Below are 25,501 nucleotides of genomic sequence, written 5' to 3'. Positions count from 1 at the left end.
CCCTGCCGCTCTTGACACAGACCCTCCGCGCCAGGCGTGCGGGACCCCTCACCATCCACGCCTCCCATTGGGCGGCGCCCTCACCGGAGGCAGCCAATCAGAGCTGGTAGCGCGGGGCACGCGCCCTCGCGCCTGCGCCTTGAGACTCGGGCGGGGCTCCGCGAGTTTCTCCACGCATGCAGCAGGGCCCTGTGGGCGGTGTCCCGGGGCCAGGAGAGGCGCCTGCGCAGTTCTCCCGGGCCGCTCCTTCCCTCACGTTTGAAATTTCAGCGCAGGGAGAGGTGTGCGTCCTTACCGAGCGGGTGGTGAACTGGGAGGCGCGAGGCTTTGACAGGCGTCGTCTCATAACACTGCCTAACTTCAAAGCAAGACACACTTAGGGTACTTTTCCTGGGCCGCCTCGGTTTTACACATACGCATACACTTACACAAGTGGCCTTGAATCACATCCGCCTGAAAGCATTGGATGTTATACAGGTTCAAAACAAAACAACAACAACAAAACCCCCCAAACGTTCAGCTCAGGGCGCGATACACCGTAGTGCTCACTTACAACCCACCTAACGTCGAAGCCTTCCCGTGTATAAATTGCTTTCTCTTCCTCTAATTCTTGGTCCGATTCAATGACACCCACGCGGAGAGCCCACCGCGAGGACTGTGTTTCCACCAACACAGGTAGGATGGAGCCTGCCGTTCCGCCCAGGTCTCCCGCCCTCTCAGGGAGATAATTCCGGGGGTGGAAACCAATCCGAGAGGAGACCTGTCTCAGGCACGTGCTGGCCCTGACCTTGAGTCACCTAAGTGGGGAGGAGGAGCGGCTTTCACGCCCTAGGCCCCGTGTTGGGGACGGCGAAGTCACACTAGCTGTGGCAGGCTTGCTCTCCTGGGTCCAGGTTAGGGGAGCATCTGAGTGGCTCCGAGGCTCAAGAGGAAAGTGGAAAGGCTGTTCTAACCCTGGGTGAAAGTGTCTTGGGATGGGCGTCTTCAGAGGGTGTACATAGGTCTATCGCGATTTGGGAAGAGGTATCAGTCTCGTGCTTGCGGCTGGAGGATTTATAAATTGGGACCGGGGAGCTGCATGAGGGAGTATTTCCAGATAGGATCTGAGACAGCCCAATTGAGATGTAGGTTTCTGGTCGGCACCTAAGAATGGGCATGCTTTAATACAAGTCGGGATGACAAGCCTTGCGCGCTCCTGTGAGTCCGAAACCTCGGGACTGTTTTACTTTGTATCAGAAGCTGGTGGCACTGGTCCTGTGGGCGTTTAGGTCGTGATCAGGAAGAGGATGAATAATTCCAACAGGTCATGTACTGCGATCCGGGGGAAACATATTAAAACCTCAAACTACTACGCCCGAGAGTTCCAGATGCGGCGAGGCTCTGCCCCTGCGCAAGCGCGATCCTGGGGAGCCCCAATGCTTCTGTTGGGGGCGGATCCGGCGGCCTGGGAGGGGTGGGGCTTGGAGGTCTCATTCTGCGCGTGCGCCGTAGGGGCGTGGCGGTCGCACCTGCGCGAGTTGGGAGAAGGAGGAGGAGCGAGGTGACGCAGGCGTAATAATAGAGAAGGTGCCAGAAAGATCCAAAACAAGTGGCTGCGGCCGTCGCCCAGGAGTCATCGGACGCTGGAATCTGGTAAGGATCGAGAGAGGCCTAAGGGCGACTGGCGGAGGGTAGCTGGAACCACTTGGGTGCTGGGTTGAGCGCAGGACCGACCGCCCTTACGGGGCGAGGGGTCGGGTTCAGACAGTACCACCTGTGTGTCTAGTCCGTCCCACTTGCAGGGGATCGAGGGTCACTTTTGAACGATACCGCTTGGGTCGGGCGTGGGGCTAGCCGGAAGGTACTAGTGGACAGAACCAAGGGACAAGTCTAGACATTTGCCACTCAGAGTCACCGGGCATTGGACAAGGTGCCCTGCAATGGACCATGAAGCTCATAGGAGCTGATCTTCTAGGTCGGTCGGTGGCAGGTTCGGAACGTACCACCCGGAGAGGGGCGACTGGGCTTGGCCCTCCGGGCTGGTCGGTGGACCTGTAGTGGGTCTAGCGTCTTGACCTGTTACTATGGGACCTCGGGCGATACCATTCCTGTCCGTGGGAGGGAGAGAGGCTGAGACCGTTGAAGGGTGTTGGGGCGACCCTGCCCGGAGACACCTCGCGGGGTTCACGCGCTGACCTTGGTGGGCACTGGGCCACCGCGTCCCTGACCACGACCTCCTCCCCGCCGCGTGGGTTCTAGGCCCTGGTTCTGAGCTTGTTCCGCACTCCTCCCCTGGGAATGGCGTTGTCCGGGTCGACCCCGGCCCCGAGCTGGGAGGAGGATGAGTGTTTGGATTACTACGGCATGCTGTCGCTTCATCGTATGTTCGAGGTGGTGGGCGGGCAGCTGACCGAGTGCGAACTGGAGCTCCTGGCCTTCCTGCTGGATGAGGCCCCCGGCGCCCCCGGCGGCCTGGCCCGCGCCCGCAGCGGCCTGGAGCTGCTTCTAGAGCTGGAACGCCGTGGCCAGTGCGACGAGAGCAACCTGCGGCTGCTGAGCCAACTCCTGCGCGTGCTGGCCCGCCACGACCTCCTGCCACATCTGGCGCGCAAGCGGCGCCGGCCAGGTAAGGTTTGAATAAAGAGGTTGCAGGACTTCTGGGACCAGAAGGGCAGCCCTGTGGTGCCCCCCGCCCCGTATCGATCCCCACAATGAGAAACCCAAAAGGGAGAGGGCATGGCTTAGGTAGCAGTGAACTTGTTACGGTATCTAGCCGTATCAGTAATGATTGTTTGTGGAACTTTTTATGCCAGGCAGAGGCAAACTTTCCGTATGAACTGTCACCTTATAACCCCCGCACCCCTCTCCCTCCCCACCCCTGCTCCCCACTGCACAGGGGAAACAACAGGTTCAGAGAAGCTAAGCGCCTTGCTGCCTGTGAGAACTGCACCCTTTTTGTTGGCCGCAGAGAGGTTGCAGCCAAGGCGTCCCGTTCCATGAAGCTTGCGCTAGTGGAGGAGGAACTTAGCTTTAGATATTGCCCTAGACTGAGGCCAAGACCTAGTCTGAGAGGGACAGAAGGCCACAAAATGAGGGAAGGTGACCTTAAATTGGGTCACAAACAGTGAAGGAATACTTTTCTAAGAAGATGGCGTTTGAAGTGGGGGAGGGGCACGGGGGGGGGGGACACGGCGCAGGGGGGAGGGCGGACAGGGCATGAAAGTATGTCACGCAGCACATAAGAGATGTAGCAAGTTAAGAGACCAGGAGTCAAACCTGCCTGCCCTGTTTCTAGGGTTGGGATGAGGGTGTCAGGGGTCCCCCCCACCCCTCCCTGTCTGTAGGTAGGCTGTTGGGCTGTTCCTTGAGAGATACAGTGTGGAGGTTGGAGGGGGTGGCCAGTGGGGGTCATGCGCTTTCCTGTCCCATAATAAGCCTGTGGGGTTTGTGTAAGCAGAAAGATTGATTAACCCTGGGGACAGGCTGTCTGATTTTGGGGAAATATGTCTTGAGTGCCAGGCTCCAAAAGAGAGAAGCAGAAGGCTTATGACGTCTCTGATGGGGCTCCAGAGTGAGTTAGGAGGAGGTGGAGGCCAGGCCCATCGCAGGGACCTGGGTTGTGGGCTAGTGAGAGAAGAGCTCAGAGTTGGAGCCATTGACATGGGCTGGCAGCCCATGGGCACTCTGCCCTGGGCAGGAGGTGCTTGAGGAGGTGTGGGTGTTTGGGTGTGACCACTGAGGGACTTGGGGATTAGGCATCCTATGGTCCAGGCATTCTTCCTAGGAGACTGGCCTGGGCTGGGAGGCAAGGATGCCATTGCAACAGCTGCTTCTGTCCTCTCTCCCCAGTGTCCCCTGAGCGCTACAGCTATGGTAATCCCAGCTCTTCTTCCAAGAGGACGGAGGGTGACAGTCGCCAGCAGGATGAAGGTCACCACCCTCGGCGACAGTCAAGCAGTCCTCCTGAGTCTCAGCAGAGTCAGTGGGACACGGGTGAGTCCACTGAGAAGGTAGCAGCGTCCCTGTCTTCGTCCTCACCTGTGATTAACCTCCTGCATCTTGGTCCGTCGAGGGAGTGGCCCGAAGCGTTGTTCTGTCTTGCAGCGTGCCTGTGTTTGTTCCTGCATGTGTCCCCTGAAGCATCAGAGCTGTGTCACAGGGACACTCGTGTTTTACTCAGGATGGCATCATGCTGTGGCATGTGGCCTGGCAGGCTTGGCTGGACACATTCCTGAGATTTATTTTATGGCGAATGCCTTTAATTGGTTAAATTACTATATTTTAGTCAGTGTATACACACACATCCCTGACTTAATTATTTATTTATTTTTTGTTTTGTTTTGTTTTGTTTTGTTTTTTCCTGAGACAGGGTCTCTCTGTGTAGCCCTGGCTGTTCTATTTTCATTTTATTTTATTTTATTTTTGGTTTTTCGAGACAGGGTTTCTCTGTGTAACCTTGGCTGCCCTGGACTCACTTTGTAGACCAGGCTGGCCTCGAACTCACAGCGATCCGCCTGCCTCTGCCTCCCGAGTGCTGGGATTAAAGGCGTGCGCCACCACTGCCGGGCTCCTAATAGTTATTACTTTGAGATGGCAGTCTCATCCTGTAGCTGATGCCGGTCTAGAACTCATTTCGTACCCCGGGCTCCCCTCCAACTAGAGCAGTGTAGGTCGGGACCCCTTCACGGGGGTCGCCTAAAACTGTGGAGAAACACAGATGTTTACATTGCAACTCATAACAGTGCAACATTGTAGTCACAAAGTAGCAAGGAAAATAACTTTATGGTTGGAGGGGGCGGTCCCCACAGCGTGAGGACGCTGTGTTAGTAAGTTTGAGAACCACAGAGCTAGAGGTAATCCTCTCCAGTGTTCTATAGAATAGAAACTGTGTGTGTGTGTGTGTGTGTGTGTGTGTGTGTGTGTGTGTGTGTGTGTGTGTGTGTGTGTGTGTGTGGTATGTGTTGAGACAGAGTTTCTCGGGAACTTGCTCTGTAGACCAGACTGGCATAGAACTCCCAGAAGAGATCTGTCAGCCTCTGCCTCCTGAGTGCTGGGATTAAAGGTGTGTGCAGCCACCACCTGGCAGAGATTTCTTGACAGACGACCTCCCATCCCTTCCTCCCTCCCTTCCTCCCTCCTTCCCTCACTCTGGGGCTGGAAATGGAACCCGAGCCTCCTGTATGCTGACTGCCCTCTGTACCCGCACCCCTCTCCCCCAGCCCATAGTTTTCTGTTTTTCACTTGTCCACCCTGTGGGACTGATTGATTGGTGTATACAACAGTCTGGTAGTCTCCCAGTGTCACATGATGGTGTCCTGTCACTTGTCCCTCAGTCTTCCTATTTCTCATGGAAGCGTGATTAGGTGTGAGGGGCTGGCTAGATGTCGGTTGCACATCTTTAGCAGGAATGTCTCTTGATGGATGCTGTCTCCTTGTTCTTAGTGTGAACAGGGAAGTGTGGTCAGTTGAAGAGCCCTCTTTGGGGCATGTGATTGGTGTGTGGTGTGCTTAGACATGTGTAGATCCACATTCACGTCTGCAGAGAGGCTGGAAACTGACACCAGGTGTCCTCCCATTGACTGGTTTTGTTGTTTTGTTTTGTTTGTTTTTCCAGACAGGATCTCTCTATGTTATCTTGGCTGTCCTGGCCTCAATTTGTAGACCAGGCTGGCCTCGAACTCACAGCGATCCACCTGCCTCTGCCTCCGGAGCACCGGGATCAAAGGCATGCGCCACCATGCCCAGGCTCCCATACACTGTTTTTACTGAGACAGGGCCGCTGGCTGCATCTGGAGCTTTCTAGTGTGGTTAGTCTGGCTAGTCAGCTTGTACTGGGGATCCCCAGTCTCTGCCCCCCAAGCCCTGGATTACAGGTGGACCTCCACACCTGCCTCGCAGGCTCAGAGACATTCCTGCTGGGGTGAGCAGTGTATGAGCCAACAGAGGCCTCTAACAGAAGCCAGTTTTAGGGAGCCCTGCATTCAGTTGTTGAGGTGGGGGTGGTATTTAGCATTGTTGTGTGAGCCCTGTCTGGACCATTTACCATATTAATGTTTGTAAATGGCGACTCCTTTATTTATTTTCTGTTTTTTGGGAGCAGCCTTTTTTTTTTTTTTCTCCCCCAGAGCTGAGGACCGAACCCAGGGCCTTTTGCTTGCTAGGCAAACCCTCTACCACTGAGCTAAATCCCCAACCCGGCAGCTTTTTAAATAAAAAACGAACTTGAAACAGGTTCTCAGTTGCCCAGGTTCCCTTACTTTTCAGCCTGTCTAGGAGCTGGGCTTACTGGCTTGTGTCACAAGGCTGGAGCAAAGAGTAATTTTTAAGATGTTGAGGGTGTTTTTGTTGATGTTTTTAATTCTTGCTTTTGTGGTACCAGACATTAAACCTAGGCCTTTGTACATCCTGGGTAATGGGTTCTTTCTTTTACTTTTTCGTTTTCTCTGTGTAGCCCTGGCTGTCCTGCACTCACTTTGTAGACCAGGCTGGCCTCGAACTCACAGCGATCGCCTGCCTCTGCCTCCCGAGTGCTGGGCTTAAAGGCGTGCGCCACCAATGGTTTCTATCACCAAGCTACGCCCCCCAGACTCTACAGCTGAGCTGCTCTCCAGCCCTTTTTTTTTTTTCTCCTTCCCATTTAACAACAGAATATCACCATGTAGACTAGGCTGGCCTCAAATTCACATGAGATTTACCTGCCTCCGCCTCCTGAGTGCTAGTATTAAAGGTGTGTCCTACCAAGTCCCTAACCCCCTTTTTCTACATCTGGCAAATAGAGTTCTTCCTATAGAATGTTGTTTTCTGAGTGTCACTGTGTAGCTATGTACTGTTTACTTTCTTGTAGTCAACCAGCCGTTCTTACCAAGGCTGGGATGTCCTGTGGACATGTCTGCATCACTCTTTGAGTGCTTTGTGGTTTCCCAAGGTATCCTGAGCTCACCTTACACTTGTCACTCCCAAAGCCATCTGCTTGACAAGGGGCCTGGCTTCTGCTACAGGCCTCCATACTTAGACCGATATCTGACCCTGGGCATGTGTCCTGCTTCTAGGCTATATGGGAAAACAGATGCCTCCTTTTCAGAAGTTCTTCTGAGCTCGGTTTGGCTGCTTGGGCCTTGGACACTTGGCACTTTGCAGGTTGAGGCTTTTAAATGTGATTTTAATTATGTGTATGTATTTGGGTTTGTACACTTGTGTGCTCGTCCCCAGGGAATCCAGAAGAAGATGTCAGATCCCCTGGGAACTGGAGTCCCTCCTGGCTGTAAGCTTTCTCAGGTGGCTGTGTTAGGAAGTGAACTTGGGTCTTGCACAAGAGTAGTGTGTGCACTAACTGCTGAGCCATCGCCAGGGCCCCTGACTTTTTCCTTTTATTTTTTGATTTTATTTTGTTTTTGTGTTTCGAGACAGGGTTTCTCTGTATAGCCTTGGCTGTCCTGGACTTGCTTTGTAGACCAGGCTGGCCTCGAACTCACAGCTATCCCCCTGCCTCTGCCTTCCGAGTGCTGGGATTAAAGGCGTGCGCCACCATGCCCGGCAGAAAACTAAAAGGATTTTAAGGTGCCCATCTGCAGCCAGTTTCAGTTGTTTCTAATGTGTCCTTTCAGGGTTTCCGGCAAAAGTAACAAAGCCAAGGAGTGGTCAGGACACCTCTCTTCTACAAAGGGTTGCAAGCTGTCCGCACTCGCAGGCCCTTCTGTATTTGGGGTCTAAGGCAGGGTCTTGCTGTGTAGACCAGACTGGTCAGGAACTCCTTGCCTCTCCTTAGCCTCCTGAGTGCAGAGAATGCAGGCATATGCTAGCAAGCCTGGCTCTGGCCATGTTTTCCTAGTTCAACAATTTATCACAGAAATTATTCCTCTTTCTTAGACTGTTGTGGGTTTTTTATTGTTGTTATTGTTGTTTTGTTTTGTTCAGGTTTTTTTGTTTCTCTGTGTAGCATTGGCTGCCCTGGACTCCCGTCACTTGGGAGGCAGAGACAGGTAGATCTCTGAGTTCAAGGACAGCCAAGGCTACAAGAGAAACCCTGTCTTGAAAAACCAGAATTCTGCCTAAAACTGGGCAAGCTTGGATGCAGGCAGAGTCGATGGCTAAACCCTGTCAAGACAGGGTAAGCAAGTCTTCAGTAGTTCCTGCCTCACAAATATGTCTGTCAGATAAACTGGGCCAGAAGGCTGAGGACAATGCTCCAACGTTATATAGAGTTTTGAGTGACTGTCTAGGCAGCAAACTGTCATTTTCTCATTTTGGAAGCTGCTAACCAGCACTTCCTGTTTCCTCAGATAATTAATTTTATTCCTTCTCAAGTCTCTGATGGGGTTGGAGACCAGATAGTTTAGTTTTACAATTAAGCTTAGCTGTTTAGGCAGGCGGTGGTGGCGCACACCTTTAATCCCAGCACTCGGGAGGCAGAGGCAGGCGGATCTCTGTGAGTTCGAGGCCAGCCTGATCTACAACGGGAGTCCAGGACAGCCAAGGCTACACAGAGAAAGATGTTTTTAGTTTTTAGGTTGATAGAGATGAGATATGACAGATACTGATTTACATTCAGAGTTGAGGACTCAGCAAGATAGGAAAGATGTTTTCTCCAAGGTTGCCAAATACAAACAGGCAAAACACAATGCGTGTGACATTTATATAATTTCTGATTGTTTTGTGATCCTGCTTGCTGTATGTAGTTCATTGCATATATGTGTAATAATATAAATGTATGTGTAAAAGTAAAGTAGTAATAACAACAACAACAATAATAATAATGAATAGAATAATAGAAGGAAAAAAAAGACAGGATCTCTTAGAGCCAGCCTGGCCTTGAATGTATAATCTTCCTGCCGGTACCCAAGTGCTGAGATCAGAGGTGTGTGCCACCATACTCCGTTGTTGTCCTGAGGAAGTGATGCTGAGTGGCTGTTGTTGCTCCTGTCTCCTGCTGTGACCCTGGTGGCCTTCTCTATGGTCAGACCTGCAAGTGTCTACTGTGTGGTGCCACATGCTCATTCTCCCTTACCGCTAATGCTAGTGGCACCTCTTTTCCAGAAGGCTCCCCCAAAGGCTCCCTGCACTAAGGCACCCCCTTCCTGGTCCTGAAGAACTGTCTTCTCTGTCTTCCAGGCTCCCCTCCAACCAAGCGTCAGCGTCGCAGCCGGGGCCGCCCCAGCAGTGGTGCCAGGCGGCGGCGGAGGAGAGCGGGCCCAGCAGCCTTGGGGCGGCACGAACAGGAGCCTGGCAGGCCCTCATCAGAAGGCAAAGTGACCTGTGGTGAGTACCCGCAGGTGGGCCCTGAGAATACTTGTAAAGTGCCCCTGGTGGACTATGGGGCTGGAGGGCGAGCCTCGGCCTGTCAGTTAGGACCTGCTACGCCCACCCAGCTCTCGAATAATGACACAGAGACTTAAACTTTATTTATTATTAGCTTACGGCACTCGCTGGACAGAGTCTGAGGGATTTTAACCTGGTGATGCTGTGGCCTGCGTCCCAGCTGCGTGGCCCATTGTCTGTCCTTCCTAGTATTGTCCAGACAGCTGCCTCTTCATCTGTGTCCAGCTGGCGACTTCTGCCTCTCTCCCTGGTCCCCACCTGGGACGCCCCCCACCCCCCACCCCACCCCACCGAGTCCTGCCTCCTCATCCTGCCTCAAACCAATCAGAAGGTGCTAGAAAACAGTGTTTATAAAACGTTGAAACAGGAGATGAGTCATAAAAATGACAATGCCATAGTCTGGCTTGTAATGAGATCTGCACAGGCAGAGAAGTCAGTCTGACTATACAAGGGTAGTCTTGACACCGTGAAGACATCACTCCAACACCAAGCTGCATCACCTGGTAGGTAGGTAAGCACTCTCAAATTACACACGGCTGTGGTGGAGAGTAGGGTGTGCTGGGGGGGGGTGGGGAGGGGGAGAAACAGGGACTCCAAGTCAGGCCACCCAGATAAAGCTTAGCCTTGGACTTTGGTGTTTTGGGTTTGTCTTATTGTTTTTTGTTTTGTTTTGTTTTTTGGCTTTGTACACCAGGCTGACCTCAAACTTAGAGATCCACCTGTCTCTGCCTCCCAAGTGCTGGGACTGAAGGCACGTGCCACTACTCCTGGCTTTAGCATTGGCATTTAAAGAAGCTGCCTGACCTTGGGCAGGTGATGGTGTGTGTGTGTGTGTGTGATGTTCCCACCTCTGTACCATAGATGCTGATGGTCCTTCCTGCCTAGAGGTGTGTGGGTGTGTGTCTGTGTGTCTGTGATTGTTCCCACATCTGTACCATAGATACGAATGGCTCTGCCGAGAGGTGTATGTGTGTGTGTGATGTTCCCACCTCTGTACCATAGCTACTAATGGTCCTGCCTATCTGTACCATAGATGCTAATGGTCCTTCCTGCCTAGAGGTGCTATCAGAACTCAGCCAGCCACACACTCCACTTGGAACAGTGCCTGGCCATGTGAGATTTGCTGTCTAGTGCTTGTGGCAGGGAGGCCCTGTCCCTGTAGAACTGACCTAGCAGTTGGGTGACAGTCCATTGGAGTTGAGATTGCCCAGGCAATGACAGATGCTGTCCAGGGCTGTGGGAAGGCCAGCTGGACCCTGGCAGGAGGCTGTGCAGCTGCAGCATGCTGGCCTGCTTCAGCCTCTATAGTGCTAGGATCTAGGTAGACATGTAACTGCTGTCCTAGGCTCTGTGACCTCAGTTGGCACAAAGCTCTGGTAGGCCTGCAGGGACACCCTTGGTGAGGTACTGAGGCCAAGTGGTGGCAGCAGGAGTCCTCAGTGGGATGCCTTGGACAAGCAGAAGGCATTCCCAGAAGCTGGAGCTAAGTTAGGAGGCACCTGATTAGCAGGGATAGGGTAGGAGAAACTGGTGGGCGGGGCCCTTCTGAATCTGTGGGATCCACAGGAGGCCTTAGCCTGGGGGTGCCTCCTCTCCCCATTTGCCCAGCAAGTACATCTCGCATCATCCGCCCCTCCTATTGCCCATGGCCTCCCAGGCAGTGGGTGTTGCCCCCACTCAGAGATGAGGTGGCAGATACCTGTGCTGGGTGCCGCCCAGAGCCCAGCACCATAGTCAGCCCAAGTCATCACAGGGCCCTGGCTTGAGCGGGTGGTACAGGCTGTCAGGCAGTTACCATAGCTGGCTAGGTAGGTAGGTTAGGGAGTTGCTGGCCTGAGGGCATGGGCAGACCCCTGGATCATCCAGGCTTCAAGTATCTTCCCTGAGGCCAGGAGGTTGTTAGTCTGGGTGTGGCTGGCACTTTAAGGACCTTGAACAGGTCTGACTGCTGAGTCACCTGGCAGGGTGGGGCTGGCTTGGCTTCTCCCTACTTGGGCCCTAATTTTCCCTTCTGAAAAATGGGGATGGCTTACTTTAACAAGGCAGTGACCCTTTCCTGGTCTGACTCAGGAAGGGCTGGGCCATTCTTGCCCCTGTTTATCCAAAATACTTGACCCCAGTCAGCTGCCCCCATTGGGAGACAGAACTAAACTGTTTGAGGGTGTACATAGGGTAGTTGGGGGCCCTGTGTTTGGACATGCCCCCCCCCCCCCCAGTCCACACACCTCTCAGGGTTTCCCAGTGAACAATGCTGGGTGTGTTACTTGTCTGGCCTCTTAATTCTCAAGACAACTAACTGTTAATAAGGCCTATGTCCGTGCCCCATTGTGCAACCGTGAATGAAGGGTGAGGGAAGGAAGCCGGTAGTACCACAGCCGGGCAGGAAATAGGTTTGTGCCCTCCGTGTGTGCAGAGTGCCTGCCGGGGCCTCTGCTCTCCATGAGCTGTTTCTCTGGTGGGAGGAAAGGCCACGTCAGAGGTTTCGAGACAGGCGGTCACAGAAGCCTGTGTGCATGCGCCTGTGGTGGTCACAGGTGGTGGCGCAGAAGCCATGAGGGTTTGATGGAGAGATGGGAGAGACTGCTGAGAGAGATGGGCAGGCAAGAACAGGGTCTTGCCATGGAGCTCTGGCTGGCCGGGGACTCGCTATGTAGGCTAGACTGGTCCTAAACTTCCAGTGATCCTCCTGCCTCTGCCTCCTGAGTGTGGGGATTAGAGACATAACCATCAGATTTTCTCTACTTCATTTTGTGTGTGTTACGGGAAGAGGCTTTTTTGAGACAGTGTCTCATAGGCCCCAGACAGGCCTAGAACTTGGTATATAGCCAAGGTTGGACTTGAACTCCTGATCTGCCTGCATTTATCTCCAAGCTTGCCACCACCCAGCTCACTTTTTTGTTTTTGCTTCTGTTTTTTGAGACAGGGTTTCTCTGTGTGGCTTTGACTGTACTGGACTTGATTTGTCGACCAGGCTGCCCTCGAACTCTCAGCGATCCTCTTGCCTTTCTCTCTCTGAGCGCTGGGGTTACAGGTGTGCATCACCACGTCCGGCCATAATTGGGTTTTTAAAGGAACCAAAATTCTTACTGCAAGATCACACATCATAGCTCAGGCTGCCTTGGAACGCCATATGTCGCCCAGGCTGGACTTGAACGTGTGACTGTCAGTCCTCCTGCCTCAGCCTCTTGCATGTTCGGAGTCCAGGCATATGTGGCACTCTCTGCTGATGTTTAGATTTTTTTTTGGATTCTCTTGCATGGCAGTGTTTTCTTCCATCAGGAGGCAGTAGTTGGTTACTTAGCTTTTCTCTGACAGCTTCCTTTGTCTAGTTCAGTGGAAGGTGAAGGAGTTGGCGTTTAGAAAGATAACTCGGCCTGGGCTGTGGTGGCGCACGCCTTTAATCCCAGCACTTGGAAGGCAGAGGCAGGCAGATCGCTGTGAGTTGGAGGCCAGCCTGCTCTACAAAGCGAGTCCAGGACAGCTAAGGCTACACCGAGAGACCCTGTCTCAAAAAACAAAAAAAAAAGAAAAAAAGAAAGAAAGAAAAAGAAAAAAGAAAGAAAGATAACTGGAAAAAAGACGAGTCTAGCACAGAGCCAGACAGTTGGACCCGGAGCCCACCGTTGACTGCAGGGGGCAGTTGCTAGCCCTCATGTGCTGTGCGTTCCCACAAAAAATGCCACTTAGTCTGTGAGAGTCTAGAGCTTTGTTTCCAGCCCACCCACCCATGAATGCCAAGGCAGGTTCCTCCCCCCGGGGCCTCCAGACACTCTAATTGGAACCTGCACCCTCCGTCGTCCCCCTGGTGCCCACCTGGGAAGCCCCTCTCACTCTGCATCTTTTTCTGCCCCCAAAGTGCTCACGTCCATGAGTGTAGGAAGCAGACACAGCTCCCTCCTTCAGGAAGGCAGAGCCCCTGGGGTGGCTGCATGGAGCCAGGCCTGCCCCTCACCTCTATGCCTGTTGCTTCCTTCCTGGGTGTCCTCTGTCCTTGATCCTGCCAACTTGCCACTCATGCTGAGTCAGGTGGTCTTGTTCTTACACAGCGGCTCCTGGAGGGCAGTGCTGCGGGGGGTATGGACCTCTGAGGTACGGAGAGGTGTGATCACCCCCAGATGTCCGTAGCAGGGTGCTTTGCTGCTAACTGAGACCAGACTTCCCAGCCCTGCTGCTAGTGACCTTCCGCCACCTCTGGCTGCACCGTCCCCTCAGCTGGTGACTGCCTCGCCCTCCTTTTCTCCCTAGACATTCTGGAATGCTCTTCTCTTCCAGAAACACCGCCCTCCCCGTTCCTCCGGTTTTCCTGGCTAACCCAGTGCGTCTTCCTCACGGTCCACTTCAAGTGCCTTTTCCTAGAAAGGAACCCTGAACTATATAAGTCCCCTCCTGGCCTTAGAATGCCTGCTAATTATGTGTTACACACGCTTATGTGAGGCAGTGGACAGGGGTTGGGTAATTAAGAGCTTGGGCTGTGTACAGAAACGGCCACCTCAGAGAGAATTCTGGAATGATCTAGTTAGGTGACTCAGCCTCTGTGCCTTTTTCCTCATTAAAAAAAAAAAAAAAAAAGGAGGCTCGGCATCACCCCGTAAAGACGTGGACATGATTAAAGGGCTCAGAGGACAAGAAGCGTACATCTGGGGCAGCCGAGGTAGAGTCCACTCAAGTGTCACCTGCTGCTGCTGGCTCATGGTATGTGGTGAGCAGGTGGTTCAGGCCTGTGCCAGGCGGGGCTCATTGTTTGAGCCTCCTGGCCTTCATTTTTCCTGCGCTGCAGTCTGTTTCCGGGTCAGAGGCGGACTGTGGGCTGGTAGAGCATTCCCTCATTTGTAAATGACACTGACAAAAGTACTCTGAGGAGACAGGAAAGCCCCTAAGGTGGGCCTGGCATGGGCGGAGAGTGCTAACCGTGGACAGCTTGTCCCCCTGCCCCACCTATGCCATGCCAGTCTTCATCCTTGTGGGGAAGGCAGAGCGCTCTGAGTAGATGGATGGTCTCCGTGTCGCTTTAATAAACTGTGCTGTGGAGGAGAAGATGAGGGAAGGGTCTGGCTGGGCTGGAAGCGGGTACCCTACACTGTCCTTTGCTGCGTGAGTGGGTGTGTTCCGGGCAGAGGAGGTGGGCAGATGACTTTGTGAGGATGTGAGGGCAGAGCGTGGGAAGATGGGGCAGTACTTGGGGAAGTTGACAGAGGAGAAGACTGACTTAGGGAGCCAGTGAAGAGGTGGGAGCCCGGATAGGAGTCACGAGGGTCGAGAGGTGGGTTTCGAAGTCATGGTCCCTGAGTCTCTGGCCTTCTGTGTGCTGTCAGAGCCAGGCACTCTACCAGATGTTCATGTAATCCTAGTGACTGCCATGCAGCAGGGACCTCTTGTTTGTTTGTGTTTTTCAGATGGGGAAACAGGCTCAGAGAGGTGAGGTCACATGCCCAAGGCCCCACAGCTAGAGCATGGCAGAGCTGGGACTGACGTGCAGGTCTGTGGGACTCCTCTGGCTCTGCCTCTGCCTCTGCCCAGCCCTGCATGGCCTTGGGCAGGTTCTGTTTCTTCCACTCCCCTAGTCCCCACCCTCAATTGGGAAGGTGTGGTCAGAGGCTTTAAGGAGTCAGGGATGGGGCCCAGAGGGCTTTTCTGGCCTTAAGGGTGGAGTGCATGGGGTTCCCCTCCAGGCAGAAAGAGGAAGAGTTTGGGGTAGGAGGAGGAAGTGAGTGTGGTAAGAAATCATCTGGGGTTCTGGGGAGCTGCCTTCTTCTTTTTTGCTCTCTGTTGAAGGGCTGTGAAAGCTGTACGGAGCCCACAGCGTTAGAGTCCTTCCCAGGGCTTTGATTTCCTGTGGGGTTAGGGCTTGCCCACTGTCAGGCACTTGGGGGTTTCACAGCTGTTGGTGACTTGCAGTTTCAGGAACACCCACTGGCCTGCGTTCTCATCACTGGCTTCTTGCTTTCTGCCTGCTCTTCTCTTTTTTTTTTAATATCCTCTTTAAGAGCGCTGCAGGCAGGGAGTGTGCCCTGGTCTAGGGGACCTGTTTTTGCAGAGGTTCTGATTTGCACAGGGTACGGCTGCGGCCTGCCAGCTCCTGGCCACAATGATTTCTGTCCACGGAGAAGCCCACTGTCTGCACCCAGGAGGCGCTGCCAGGCTATGTGGCCTCGGGCTGGTCACTTGGCTCCTTTCCTGTAAAGGGCCTGCCTCACAGGGGTTTTGTGGGTGGCCTTCTGTGATCAAGCACTTGGGGTCCAGGATGTCTGGCAACAGTCAGTGTTGGTTACTGCAGCTGCCAGACATAGCAACCTCGCACAACCGTGTCTGCTAACAGCCTCACACGGGATGTGGATACCCCGAGGAGAAGTGACAAGCCCAAACTCATGCTTGCAGTGACTCTCTGAAGACTGTCTTTGCCCCCCTGTGCAGAGCCACCTCCTTTGGACAGATGTGGGTAGAAGCTAAGGGACAGAACCTTCAGTGTTTTAAGTGGGAACTGATGGTGGTCCCTGCCAACCCAGATGCTTCTTCCTGACACATAATGAACTCACGGATCTCTTTGCCACTGTCACTGGCTCCATGTGGCGTTCTTTCTCTTCCCTGGGTGACCCAGTGGCCCTTAGCAGCCTTGGGATTACTCCATCATGCAAAGAGTGTTGTCCCCTCAACAGAGTCTGGTCCCCTGGGCTTGGCTGAGACCCCTTACTCCCTGGAGCTTGTTGGGAGGACAGGCTATGTTTTTGGTCTGGGATTCTCTCTGTGTGAGGCTGGTAGCCGAAAGCATTGGTTCACTCACAAACGTGAATACTGAGCACCAGGGTTCTGTACCCCAGGGTGTGTGCCTGTGCAACATGCGAGGTCCTTCAAGGTGTTGCTACCTGGGGAACGCAGGATGCCACTGCTAGAATAGGTTAGAGGATGCCAAGTACCTTGAGGGACCAGGCTGGGTGGGTCTGGGGAGCTGGAAGGGAGTGAGGGTGGTGAGCCATCTAGAGTAGGTGTGGTCAGGGTGGGCCTCACTGGGAAGGGGCCATGGGAACAGAGAGTTGTAGGAACTGGGGAGAGACGGTGTGAGCTGGAAGGAGCCTGCCTGGTGCTTCAGGAAGCAGCGAGGAGTTGAGGTTGGAGAGGGCATGGGGTATATCAGAAGTGGCAGAGAAGAGGAGATGTCAGAACTTCCTTGGCGTTGCCGTGGGGACGGGCAGGGCGGAGAGAGGGAACCGCGATGCCCACTGATGAGCCCCCTCCTTCTCCTGCAGACATCCGGCTCCGGGTTCGAGCAGAATACTGCGAGCACGGGCCAGCCTTGGAGCAGGGCGTAGCATCCCGGAGACCTCAGGCACTGGCCCGGCAGCTGGACGTGTTTGGACAAGCCACTGCTGTGCTGCGGTCAAGGGACCTGGGCTCTGTGGTGTGTGACATTAAATTCTCAGAGCTCTCCTACCTGGACGCCTTCTGGGGTGACTACCTGAGCGGCGCTCTGCTGCAGGCCCTGCGGGGCGTGTTCCTGACTGAGGCCCTCCGGGAGGCCGTGGGCCGGGAGGCTGTCCGCTTGCTGGTCAGCGTGGATGAGGCCGACTATGAGGCTGGCCGCCGCCGCCTGTTGCTGATGGAAGAGGAAGGGGGGCAGCGTGGGACAGGGACCTCCTGATCCTGGATCTGGCAGGACTGACCCCCCCGCCTCCCAGTCTCCAGGCCACCTTCTTCCCTGGAAGATGACCATATTGCCCCCGGACTGTCAGTCAGCCGCTCTGAGGACTGCGTAGGACTGCAGGTTCCTCCTCTTTGGGGGTATGGGCTTTGAAGCACAGAGCACTTCCAGCTGCTTCTGCCCCAGGACCACCACTCCCAGGTGGATCCCCTCAGTCCTGGGGCCCCAGGACTGCAGAATTCTTCAGCAAGGAGGTGTAGCCCCTTGCACGTGGTGTCTCTCCACCTGGGGTGATTCCGGCTGGCCCCACACACTTTAGCCTAAGGGCTACTCTCTCAGGATCTCAGATTTTACTGTCCCCACATGTACCTCAACCAGAGCAGTGGCTTTGGAGCTGGGGTGCCCAGGGGCCTTGCTCACCTCGCTCATTCATTTGAGCAGCCATGACTCTGCCTGCGGTACACACAGACGTCCAGCTTCCTCAACTTCCCCACCCCCGTTCCCTGGAGCTAGATGCAGACTAGCCCTTGGACCGTTTAGCTCTTGAGTATCACGGGTGGTCTTTGTGGCCATGTCAGTTCAAGGTCAGCCCTTGGACCAGAGCCAGCCACTTCCCGTGAAGGGAAGGTGAGGACGTGGGCTGATGCGAAGATGTTTTACAAACTGCACCAATAAAACTACCCTGGAAAGGGCGTAGGTGGGCACCAAGGCTCTCAAGTACTCTTTGTTGGTGGGCAAGGGGAAAAGGGCTGGAGCAGCACAGGATGCTCACACGTCTCCACAGTCCGCTCTGTCCTTTGGGCCTCGTTTTCCTTCACTGCTCATATGTGCTTTGTAGAATTCTGTGTGTCTATGGAGGGGAAATGTTTTAAATTTATGTGTATGGGTGTTCTGCCTGTGTGTATGCCTGTGCACTGCGTGTTCCTGGTGTCCAAGGATGCCAGAGGGAAGGTGTTGGCTGCCCTGGAACTGGAGTTAGAGCCAGTCGAGTTGCTGTAGGGGTACTGGGTCTTCTGGAAGCCGGGGGTCTTTGTTCGTTCGTTTGTTTTTCAAGACAGAGTCTCTCTGTGTGGCCTTGGCTGTCCTGGACTCACTTTGTAGACCAGGCTGGCCTCGAACTCACAGAGATCCGCCTGCCTCTGCTTTCCAAGTGCTGGGATTAAAGGCGTGCACCACCACTGCCAGGTTTGAAGCCAGAACCTTAATCACTGAACTCCTTCTCCCGCCACTTTCAATTGTATGTATGAGGGCATGCTATGTGCCCTTGAGTGCAGTGCCTGTGGAAGTGTGAAATGTCAGATCCCCCTAGAGCCGAAATTCCCAGAAAGTGTTAGTTGACTGGAACTGAATTCTGGCCTTCTGGAAGAAGACCCCAGGGTCTTTGGTTCTCTCAGAGGAGCTCAAGGCTCCCGAAACCATTAGAACCCTGGGGATGGGAAACTGGAAAGGAGAGGCAGCCAAGGGGGCTCTGCCTCCAGTTCCTTTCCCCAGGGCTCCCACCCCTCCCATCTGGACCTGGCTTTCTGCTCCCCTTGTCCAAAGTTAAAGCACTGCTTGCCACGGTGTGGCTGCAGGTAGGGGAGCACGGGAGCTCTCCTCTCATCCTACTGAAGGCAAAGGCTCCAGAGCTTGAGTTTCTTACACAAAACCAAGTCTTCCACCCTTAGAACCTAAGGGCCAAGGGCTTGAGAGTTGGCGTTGGCAGTTGGTAGAGATTCCAAGGGCTTCCCTTTCCTTGGGCCAGAAGCACTCCAGCCTTTGTGTAGGAGCCTTTCCTGGATCCTTAATGGTGAACGTGGAAGAAATGTCAAACTTAGGGGCTCCAGTGACCTCAGAACCTGCTTTGTTTGTTTGTTTGTTTTTTCGAGACAGGGTTTTTCTGTGTAGCTGTGGCTGTCCTGAACTCACTCTGTAGACCAGGCTGGCCTCGAACTCAACAGCGATCAGCCTGCCTCTGCCTCCTGAGCGCTGGGATTAAAGGCGTGCGCCACCACGCCCGGCTCACATAGGCTTTCTTTTGTTAGTTTGTTGAGAAAGGGGTCTCACTATGTAGGCCTGGTTGTCCTGAAACACTGCGTGGACTAGGCTCCCCTCCAACTCAGAGATCCTACCTCTGCCTTCAGAATGTCAGGATTAAAGGCGCACTCCACCACCCCCTGCGGCTTTCTGACTACATTTTAGCTTTGAGGCTCTCCTCCGCTTGAGTTGTAAGTGTGCCTGGAAGTGGAAGCTGCCAGTAGGTTCTGTCTCTGTTCAAGCTATGAGGCAGCTCTCCTGACCTCTCTGCCACAGCCTGTGGCTTCTGTCTGGGCAGGTTTCCGGCTCCACCCACTTTTTCTGAGCTTCTCTCAGACAGTTTCCCCCAACATACTCTAGGAGGCCCCTCCTGCCTGTTTACCTCACCCTACCCCCACCTCACCCCATCACCTCTGTCTGCCATGTGCCTCAGAAGGAAGTTAGCCTAGGTTGGAGGTTAGGAAGGAACCTGTGGCTGCAAATCTGTAGTGGCCTGGCGCCTGGAACCTTCCTCGGTGCATGCTCCATGGAGCCCTCCTGGCCTTGTTGGAGAGCACTGGGTACGGGAGAAGACGCTCAGACCCAGATGTGCCTTACTTCAGGACCATGGGGACAATTTAAGAGCTTCAAAAGTCCAGCGTCACGATTTTGTGGGACAGCATGCCAGACAGGATGTTAACCATTGAAGGTAGGACCCCGCGTGGTGGCTTGAGGATAGTGGCCCATCATTCCTCAGAGGAACAGAGCTGAGGGCTGGCCCTTGAAGAAGACATTCCTCAGAATGATCCCAGTGTGTGTGTGTGTGTGTGTGTGTGTGTGTGTGTGTGTGTGTGTGAGTGTGTGTGAGTGTGTGTGTGACCATCCTTTCCCAAGAGGAGCCATTAAGTCATAAAAAGCCACGTACACCCTCATTTGGCCTGCAGTCTATCTGCCCACTGCCTCCACGTCCTTCTGTGTGGGGAGTTTATCAAGAGACAAACTTGACCTTGGAGTGACAATAGAAAGCGATGAGCCTCGTGCACCTGAGGCCTGGCTGCAACTTCCATGACGCCTCCATGTAGCTGGGTTGGACTGAAAGCCCTGAGGGGACCCAGGTATGTTCTAGAAGCCCCTGTTTTGGTGATGAGCCACACACTGGGACTCTGGGACTCTCGGGCCAGAGAGATCAGAGAGCTGTGACTGAGAAGTTGGGGAAAGCTGCGGGGGGGGGAGCCCAAATAGCAGCGAGTGGAGAAGACGTTGGCGCCATCAGATACAACACGGCACATGCCTCTAAACCCCCAGAGCTTGGGAGGATCAGAGTTTAAGGTCATCCTCAAGAGTTCCAGGTCATCCTCAAACACAGTGAGTTTGAGGCCAGCCTGGTCTATTTGAGACCCTGCCTCAAAAGCAACAGTGACAGAAAAACTAACATTATGGAGTGATGTTTGAGTCATGAAATATAACACTCAGGAAAGTACGTTAAGATGCCACATAGTAACGTAAATCTTCTGTTAACTCCACGCACTACCCCACAATGCGATGCTATCTCTCCAGGAGGCCCCTACCAGCTTTTCTGCTCTTTCTCACTATGTAGCAGCCCTGGCTGGCCTGGAATTCCCAATGCACACCGGGCTGGCCACAGATTCACAGAGATCCACCTGCCTCTGCCTCCCGAGTGCTGGGATTAAAGGTGTGTGGCCCCATACCCAGCTGGTACAATATTTTTATTTTTATATATTTTGTGCCCTTACTTATTTTGCTCACTGATACACTGTGAGGCTCTTCTGTGTTCTGTTTATCTGAAATTGACGCATTAAGAAAAAAAAAAAATTTAAGGGCAGGAGAGATGGCTCAGTGGTTTAGAGAACTGAGTGCTCTTCCAGAGGCCATGAGTTCGATTCTCAGCAACCACATGGTGGCTCACAACCATCTATAATATGATATGATGCCCTCTCCTGGCCTGCAGGTGTACATGCAGACAGCACCATCTACATAATAATAAATAAATAAATCTTTAAAAAAATTTGCATTAAAAAAATTATTTTTACTTTATGTAAAATTTTTTATTATATTTTATTTTATTATATATTTCTTATTTTATTATAATTTTTATTATTTTACTTTATATACATAGGTGCTTTACTTTTGTGTATGTCTATGTGGAGGTGTCAGAGCCCCTGGAATGGGAGTTATAGACAGTTGTGAGCTGCCATGTGGTGCTGAGAATTGAAACTGAGGTCCCTTGGAAACCATCTCCCCAGTCCCTGAAATTGATGTGTTTTTATTACTATGTGGTATCGTATTGTGTGGGTACACCACGTATCCATGTGCTGGATGCGTATTTTGAGTTCCCATTTGAAGCCGCTGTGACAATCCTATAGCCTAATCGTTTATTTATTTGTCTATGTGAACAAATTCTCTTTTTTGTTTGTTTGTTTGTTGTTGTTGTTTTGATTTGTTTTTGTTTTTTATTTTTTGAGACAGGGTTTCTCTGTGTAGCCTTGGCTGTCCTGGACTCACTTTGTAGACCAGGCTGGCCTCGAACTCACGGCGATCCACCTGCCTCTGCCTCCCGAGTGCTGGGATTAAAGGCGTGCGCCCGCCAGGCCCTGCAGTGGATGACATTTCTGAGGAATGTACCCAAGGTTGTCCTCTAGCTCTGTCATACACACACACTCCGTACTCCCCCCCCTGCCCCGCCCCCCACCCCCAGCTTGTGCCTCTTGCTGCACACTGGACTGCCCTGTGGTGACCCATTTTTATTGTTACATGGCGTCCAACTATCCTTCCATCTCACCTGCTGACAATCTCATCTCACCCCAGCCATCCACTCCCTGTGCCACACTTTGGCCTGAGTCATTACCCAGAAGTGTATGACACACAAAGGGACATTTCCTGAGTCCTTACACCCTGTGCCGGACGCTGTGTCAAAGGGTTCACATGCATTTAATTCCTCACACACACACACACTGGCAAGGCTGGTATTCGTTTTCTCTTTTCTCTTCCATTTTAACGATGTGTAACGCGCTCAGGTGACGTCATTTGCCCGCGTGACTCTGTGAAGTGACAGGCAAGACTATGGGACGTGGCCCAGTGAAATAACACTTGCTTAGTATGTCCAAGGCTTGGTTCTGATTCCTAGCACCGCGTGCAGATATTCTGGGGTTTGGGCCTGGACTTCGGTCTTGATGTACTGGCTGCTCTCCCAGAGGACTCAAAATTGGATTGCTAGTACCCACAAGGTGGCTCTCAACCTTTGCTCCAATTTCAGGGGATAAGGACCCCCTTGTCCAGTCTCTACAGGAACCAGGCACATGCGTGGTGCACATGCAGATAAAAATGTCCATGCCCATACAATTAAAAAAATAAATCTTTCAAAAAAAAATAAAGAATATTTTTAATTTTTGGTTTTCTTAGTTTTTAAATTTTAAGTTTTTGGGGGGGCGGCGCTGGAGAAATGGCTCAGAGGTTAATAGTACTGAATGCTGAATGTTCCTCTAAAGGACCCAGGTTCAATTCCTAGCACCCACATCGCAGTTTACAACTGTCTGTTGTAGTTTACAACGCGTGCGCACACACACACACACACACACACACACACACACACACACACATACACACACACACATACACACACACACATACACACACACATACACACATACACACACATACACACACACACACATACACACACATACACACACACATACACACACATACACACACATACACACACATACACACATACACACACACATACACACACACACATACACACACACACATACACACACACACACACACACACACACACACACACACACATATATGCAGGCAAAATACCCATATACATAAAATAAGGTAAATACTTTTTAAATTAAATTCTCCTTTATGTGTGTGTGTCTGTCTATGCGTGTGCCCACGTGTGCAGGAGCCCACAGAGCTCAGAGGAGGCATTTGATTCTCTAGAACTGTAGTTACAGATGGCTGTGGCTTGTCCTGAGGGAGCTGGTACTGAACCTGCGTCACATAAGCCCAAGAAGACCTAAGCTTGGATCCCTAGCACACATATAAAGAGGGGGAGTTTCTGGGGTGGTGGACATGGGTACCTTCCAGGGACTTGTTGGCAGCCAGTCTAAACCAAGTAAATGAGTTCCAGGTTGAATGAGAGACCCTGCCTCAAAAAATGTGGTGAAGAATGACTGAGGCACTTAACATAGTCAACTTTTGGTGTGTGCGTACACAAACTACACAGTGTAAAAAGGCTGGGGTGTTGCTCAGTGGTAGAGTCCCTGCCTAGAATCCCCCAGTGAGGGGCTGGGGGCGTGGCTCAGCGGTAGAGCCCCTGCCTAGAATCCCCCAGTGAGGGGCTGGGGGCGTGGCTCAGCGGTAGAGCCCCTGCCTAGAATCCCCCAGTGAGGGGCTGGGGGCGTGGCTCAGTGGTAGAGCCCCTGCCTAGAATCCCCCAGTGAGGGGCTGGGGGTGTGGCTCAGTGGTAGAGCCCCTGCCTAGAATCCCCCAGTGAGGGGCTGGGGCGTGGCTCAGCGGTAGAGCCCCTGCCTAGAATCCCCCAGTGAGGGGCTGGGGGCGTGGCTCAGCGGTAGAGCCCCTGCCTAGAATCCCCCAGTGAGGGGCTGGGGGCGTGGCTCAGTGGTAGAGCCCCTGCCTAGAATCCCCCAGTGAGGGGCTGGGGGTGTGGCTCAGTGGTAGAGCCCCTGCCTAGAATCCCCCAGTGAGGGGCTGGGGCGTGGCTCAGTGGTAGAGCCCCTGCCTAGAATCCCCCAGTGAGGGGCTGGGGGCGTGGCTCAGTGGTAGAGCCCCTGCCTAGAATCCCCCAGTGAGGGGCTAGGGGCGTGGCTCAGTGGTAGAGCTCCTGCCTAGAATCCCCCAGTGAGGGGCTGGGGGTGTGGCTCAGTGGTAGAGCCCCTGCCTAGAATCCCCCAGTGAGGGGCTGGGGCGTGGCTCAGTGGTAGAGCCCCTGCCTAGAATCCCCCAGTGAGGGGCTGGGGGTGTGGCTCAGTGGTAGAGCCCCTGCCTAGAATCCCCCAGTGAGGGGCTGGGGCGTGGCTCAGTGGTAGAGCTCCTGCCTGGAATCCCACAGTGAGGGGCTTCTTCGTGTATCCCTGGCTGTTCTGTAACTCCGTAGACCAGATTGGCCTCAAACTTAACAGACATCTGCCTGCCTCTGATTCCCTAGTGCTGAGATTAAAGGAGTGCATTACCACCCCAGGCTCCCAAATTCTTTGAATGCTTTTTTTTTTTTTTCTTTATTAGTTTCAGGTAGAGAGAAGCAGGTGTGCCATGGAGCACACACGGAAGTCAGGGGACAACTTGGTGGAGTCTGTTCTTCCTTCCTCCCACCTTTAGGGGTCCTGGGATGGGCACTCAGGCTGTTTGACTTGGGTCTCAAGCTCTGTTGGCTCAGTATGTGCCTCATCCCTAATTCCCAAAAGAAAATGCATGACTTATGGCTCTTGGGGTACAAGCAATACAGATTGGCTCCTGTTAAATATATATATATATAAATGTATGTATCTATATGTGTGTGTATATATACACACACATACACACATATATTTGTGTTGGGTAGTGTTTTTTGTTTGTTTTTGTTTTTGTTTTTCGAGACAGGGTTTCTCTGTGTAGCCTTGGCCATCCTGGACTCACTTTGTAGACCAGGCTGGCCTCGAACTCACCGTGATCCGCCTGCCTCTGCCTCCGGAGTGCTGGGATTAAAGGCGTGTGCCACCACGCCCGGCTCGTGTTGGGTAGTTTTAGGTCACCTGACACAAGCTGGAGTCATCTGAGAGGAGGGAGCCCCAATTAAGAAAATACCACCAGCCAGGCCGTGGTGGCGCACTCCTTTCATCCCAGCATTCCTGAGGCAGAGGCAGGTGGATCTCTGTGAATTCAAGGCCAGCCTGGTCTACAGAGAGCGTTCCCAGGACAGCCAGGACTCTAAAGAAAATGCCTCTATAAGATCAGGCTGTAGGCAAGCCTGTAGGGCATTTTCTTTCTCTTTTCTCTTTTCCTTTCTTTCTTTCTGTTCGTTTGTTTTTGTCTTTTGTTTCGTTTTTTTGAGACAGGGTTTCTCTGTGTAGCCTTAGACAGTCCTGGACACACTTTGTAGACCAGGCTGGCGCTCAACTCTCAGCAATCCACCTGCCTCTGCCTCCCAAGTGCTGGGACCACAGGCATGTGTGCCACCATCCCTGGCTGTAGGGCATTTTCTTAATGATTGATTGATTGATGGGGGAGGGGGGAGGGCCCCGCCCATTGTGGGTGGTATTATCCCTGGCCTGATGGTCCTGGGTCCTATATCAGAGCAGGCCGAACAAGCCTTGATGAGCTGGGCAGTAAGCAGCACCCCTCTGGGGCCTCTGCATTGGCTCTTTCCTCTAGGTTCCTGCCTTGTTTGAGTTCCTGCCCTAAACCTCCCTAGATGTGCTGTTTCCTCGCAGCAATAGTAACCCTAACTGAGACCTTATTGTTAGAAGAAAAATGTGGATGGCAGGAAAAGCTGCACGGAGGCCAGGAAGAGCAAAGGGAATGGCAGTTTCCTTAGGGCCCTCACCG

General features: G+C 53.0%; 1 protein-coding gene across 2 annotated transcripts; it reads left to right on the top strand.

Moving 5' to 3' along the window:
• Window positions 1–1,469: 1,469 nt before the first annotated feature.
• On the top strand, window positions 1,470–17,399 carry Dedd2 (death effector domain containing 2). Of its 2 annotated transcripts, XM_051162602.1 has the most exons (5): window positions 1,470–1,632; window positions 2,239–2,605; window positions 3,829–3,972; window positions 9,088–9,234; window positions 16,536–17,399. In XM_051162602.1, exons 2-5 carry the CDS (start codon window positions 2,278–2,280, stop codon window positions 16,925–16,927), a joined length of 1,011 nt encoding a protein of 336 aa, XP_051018559.1. In that variant the 5' UTR covers window positions 1,470–1,632; window positions 2,239–2,277; the 3' UTR covers window positions 16,928–17,399. The 2 variants fall into 2 exon arrangements, with proteins under 2 accessions (XP_051018559.1, XP_051018560.1); XM_051162603.1 differs by lacking the exon at window positions 1,470–1,632 and having other exon boundaries at window positions 1,639–2,605.
• The last annotated feature ends 8,102 nt before the right edge of the window (window positions 17,400–25,501 follow it).

Source organism: Acomys russatus, chromosome 19 (genome assembly GCF_903995435.1).
Source record: "Acomys russatus chromosome 19, mAcoRus1.1, whole genome shotgun sequence".
Classification (NCBI taxonomy): Eukaryota; Metazoa; Chordata; class Mammalia; order Rodentia; family Muridae; genus Acomys; species Acomys russatus.
The sequence above is the reverse complement of the archived record's forward strand: the minus strand, read 5'-3'. Positions and strand labels throughout refer to the sequence as shown.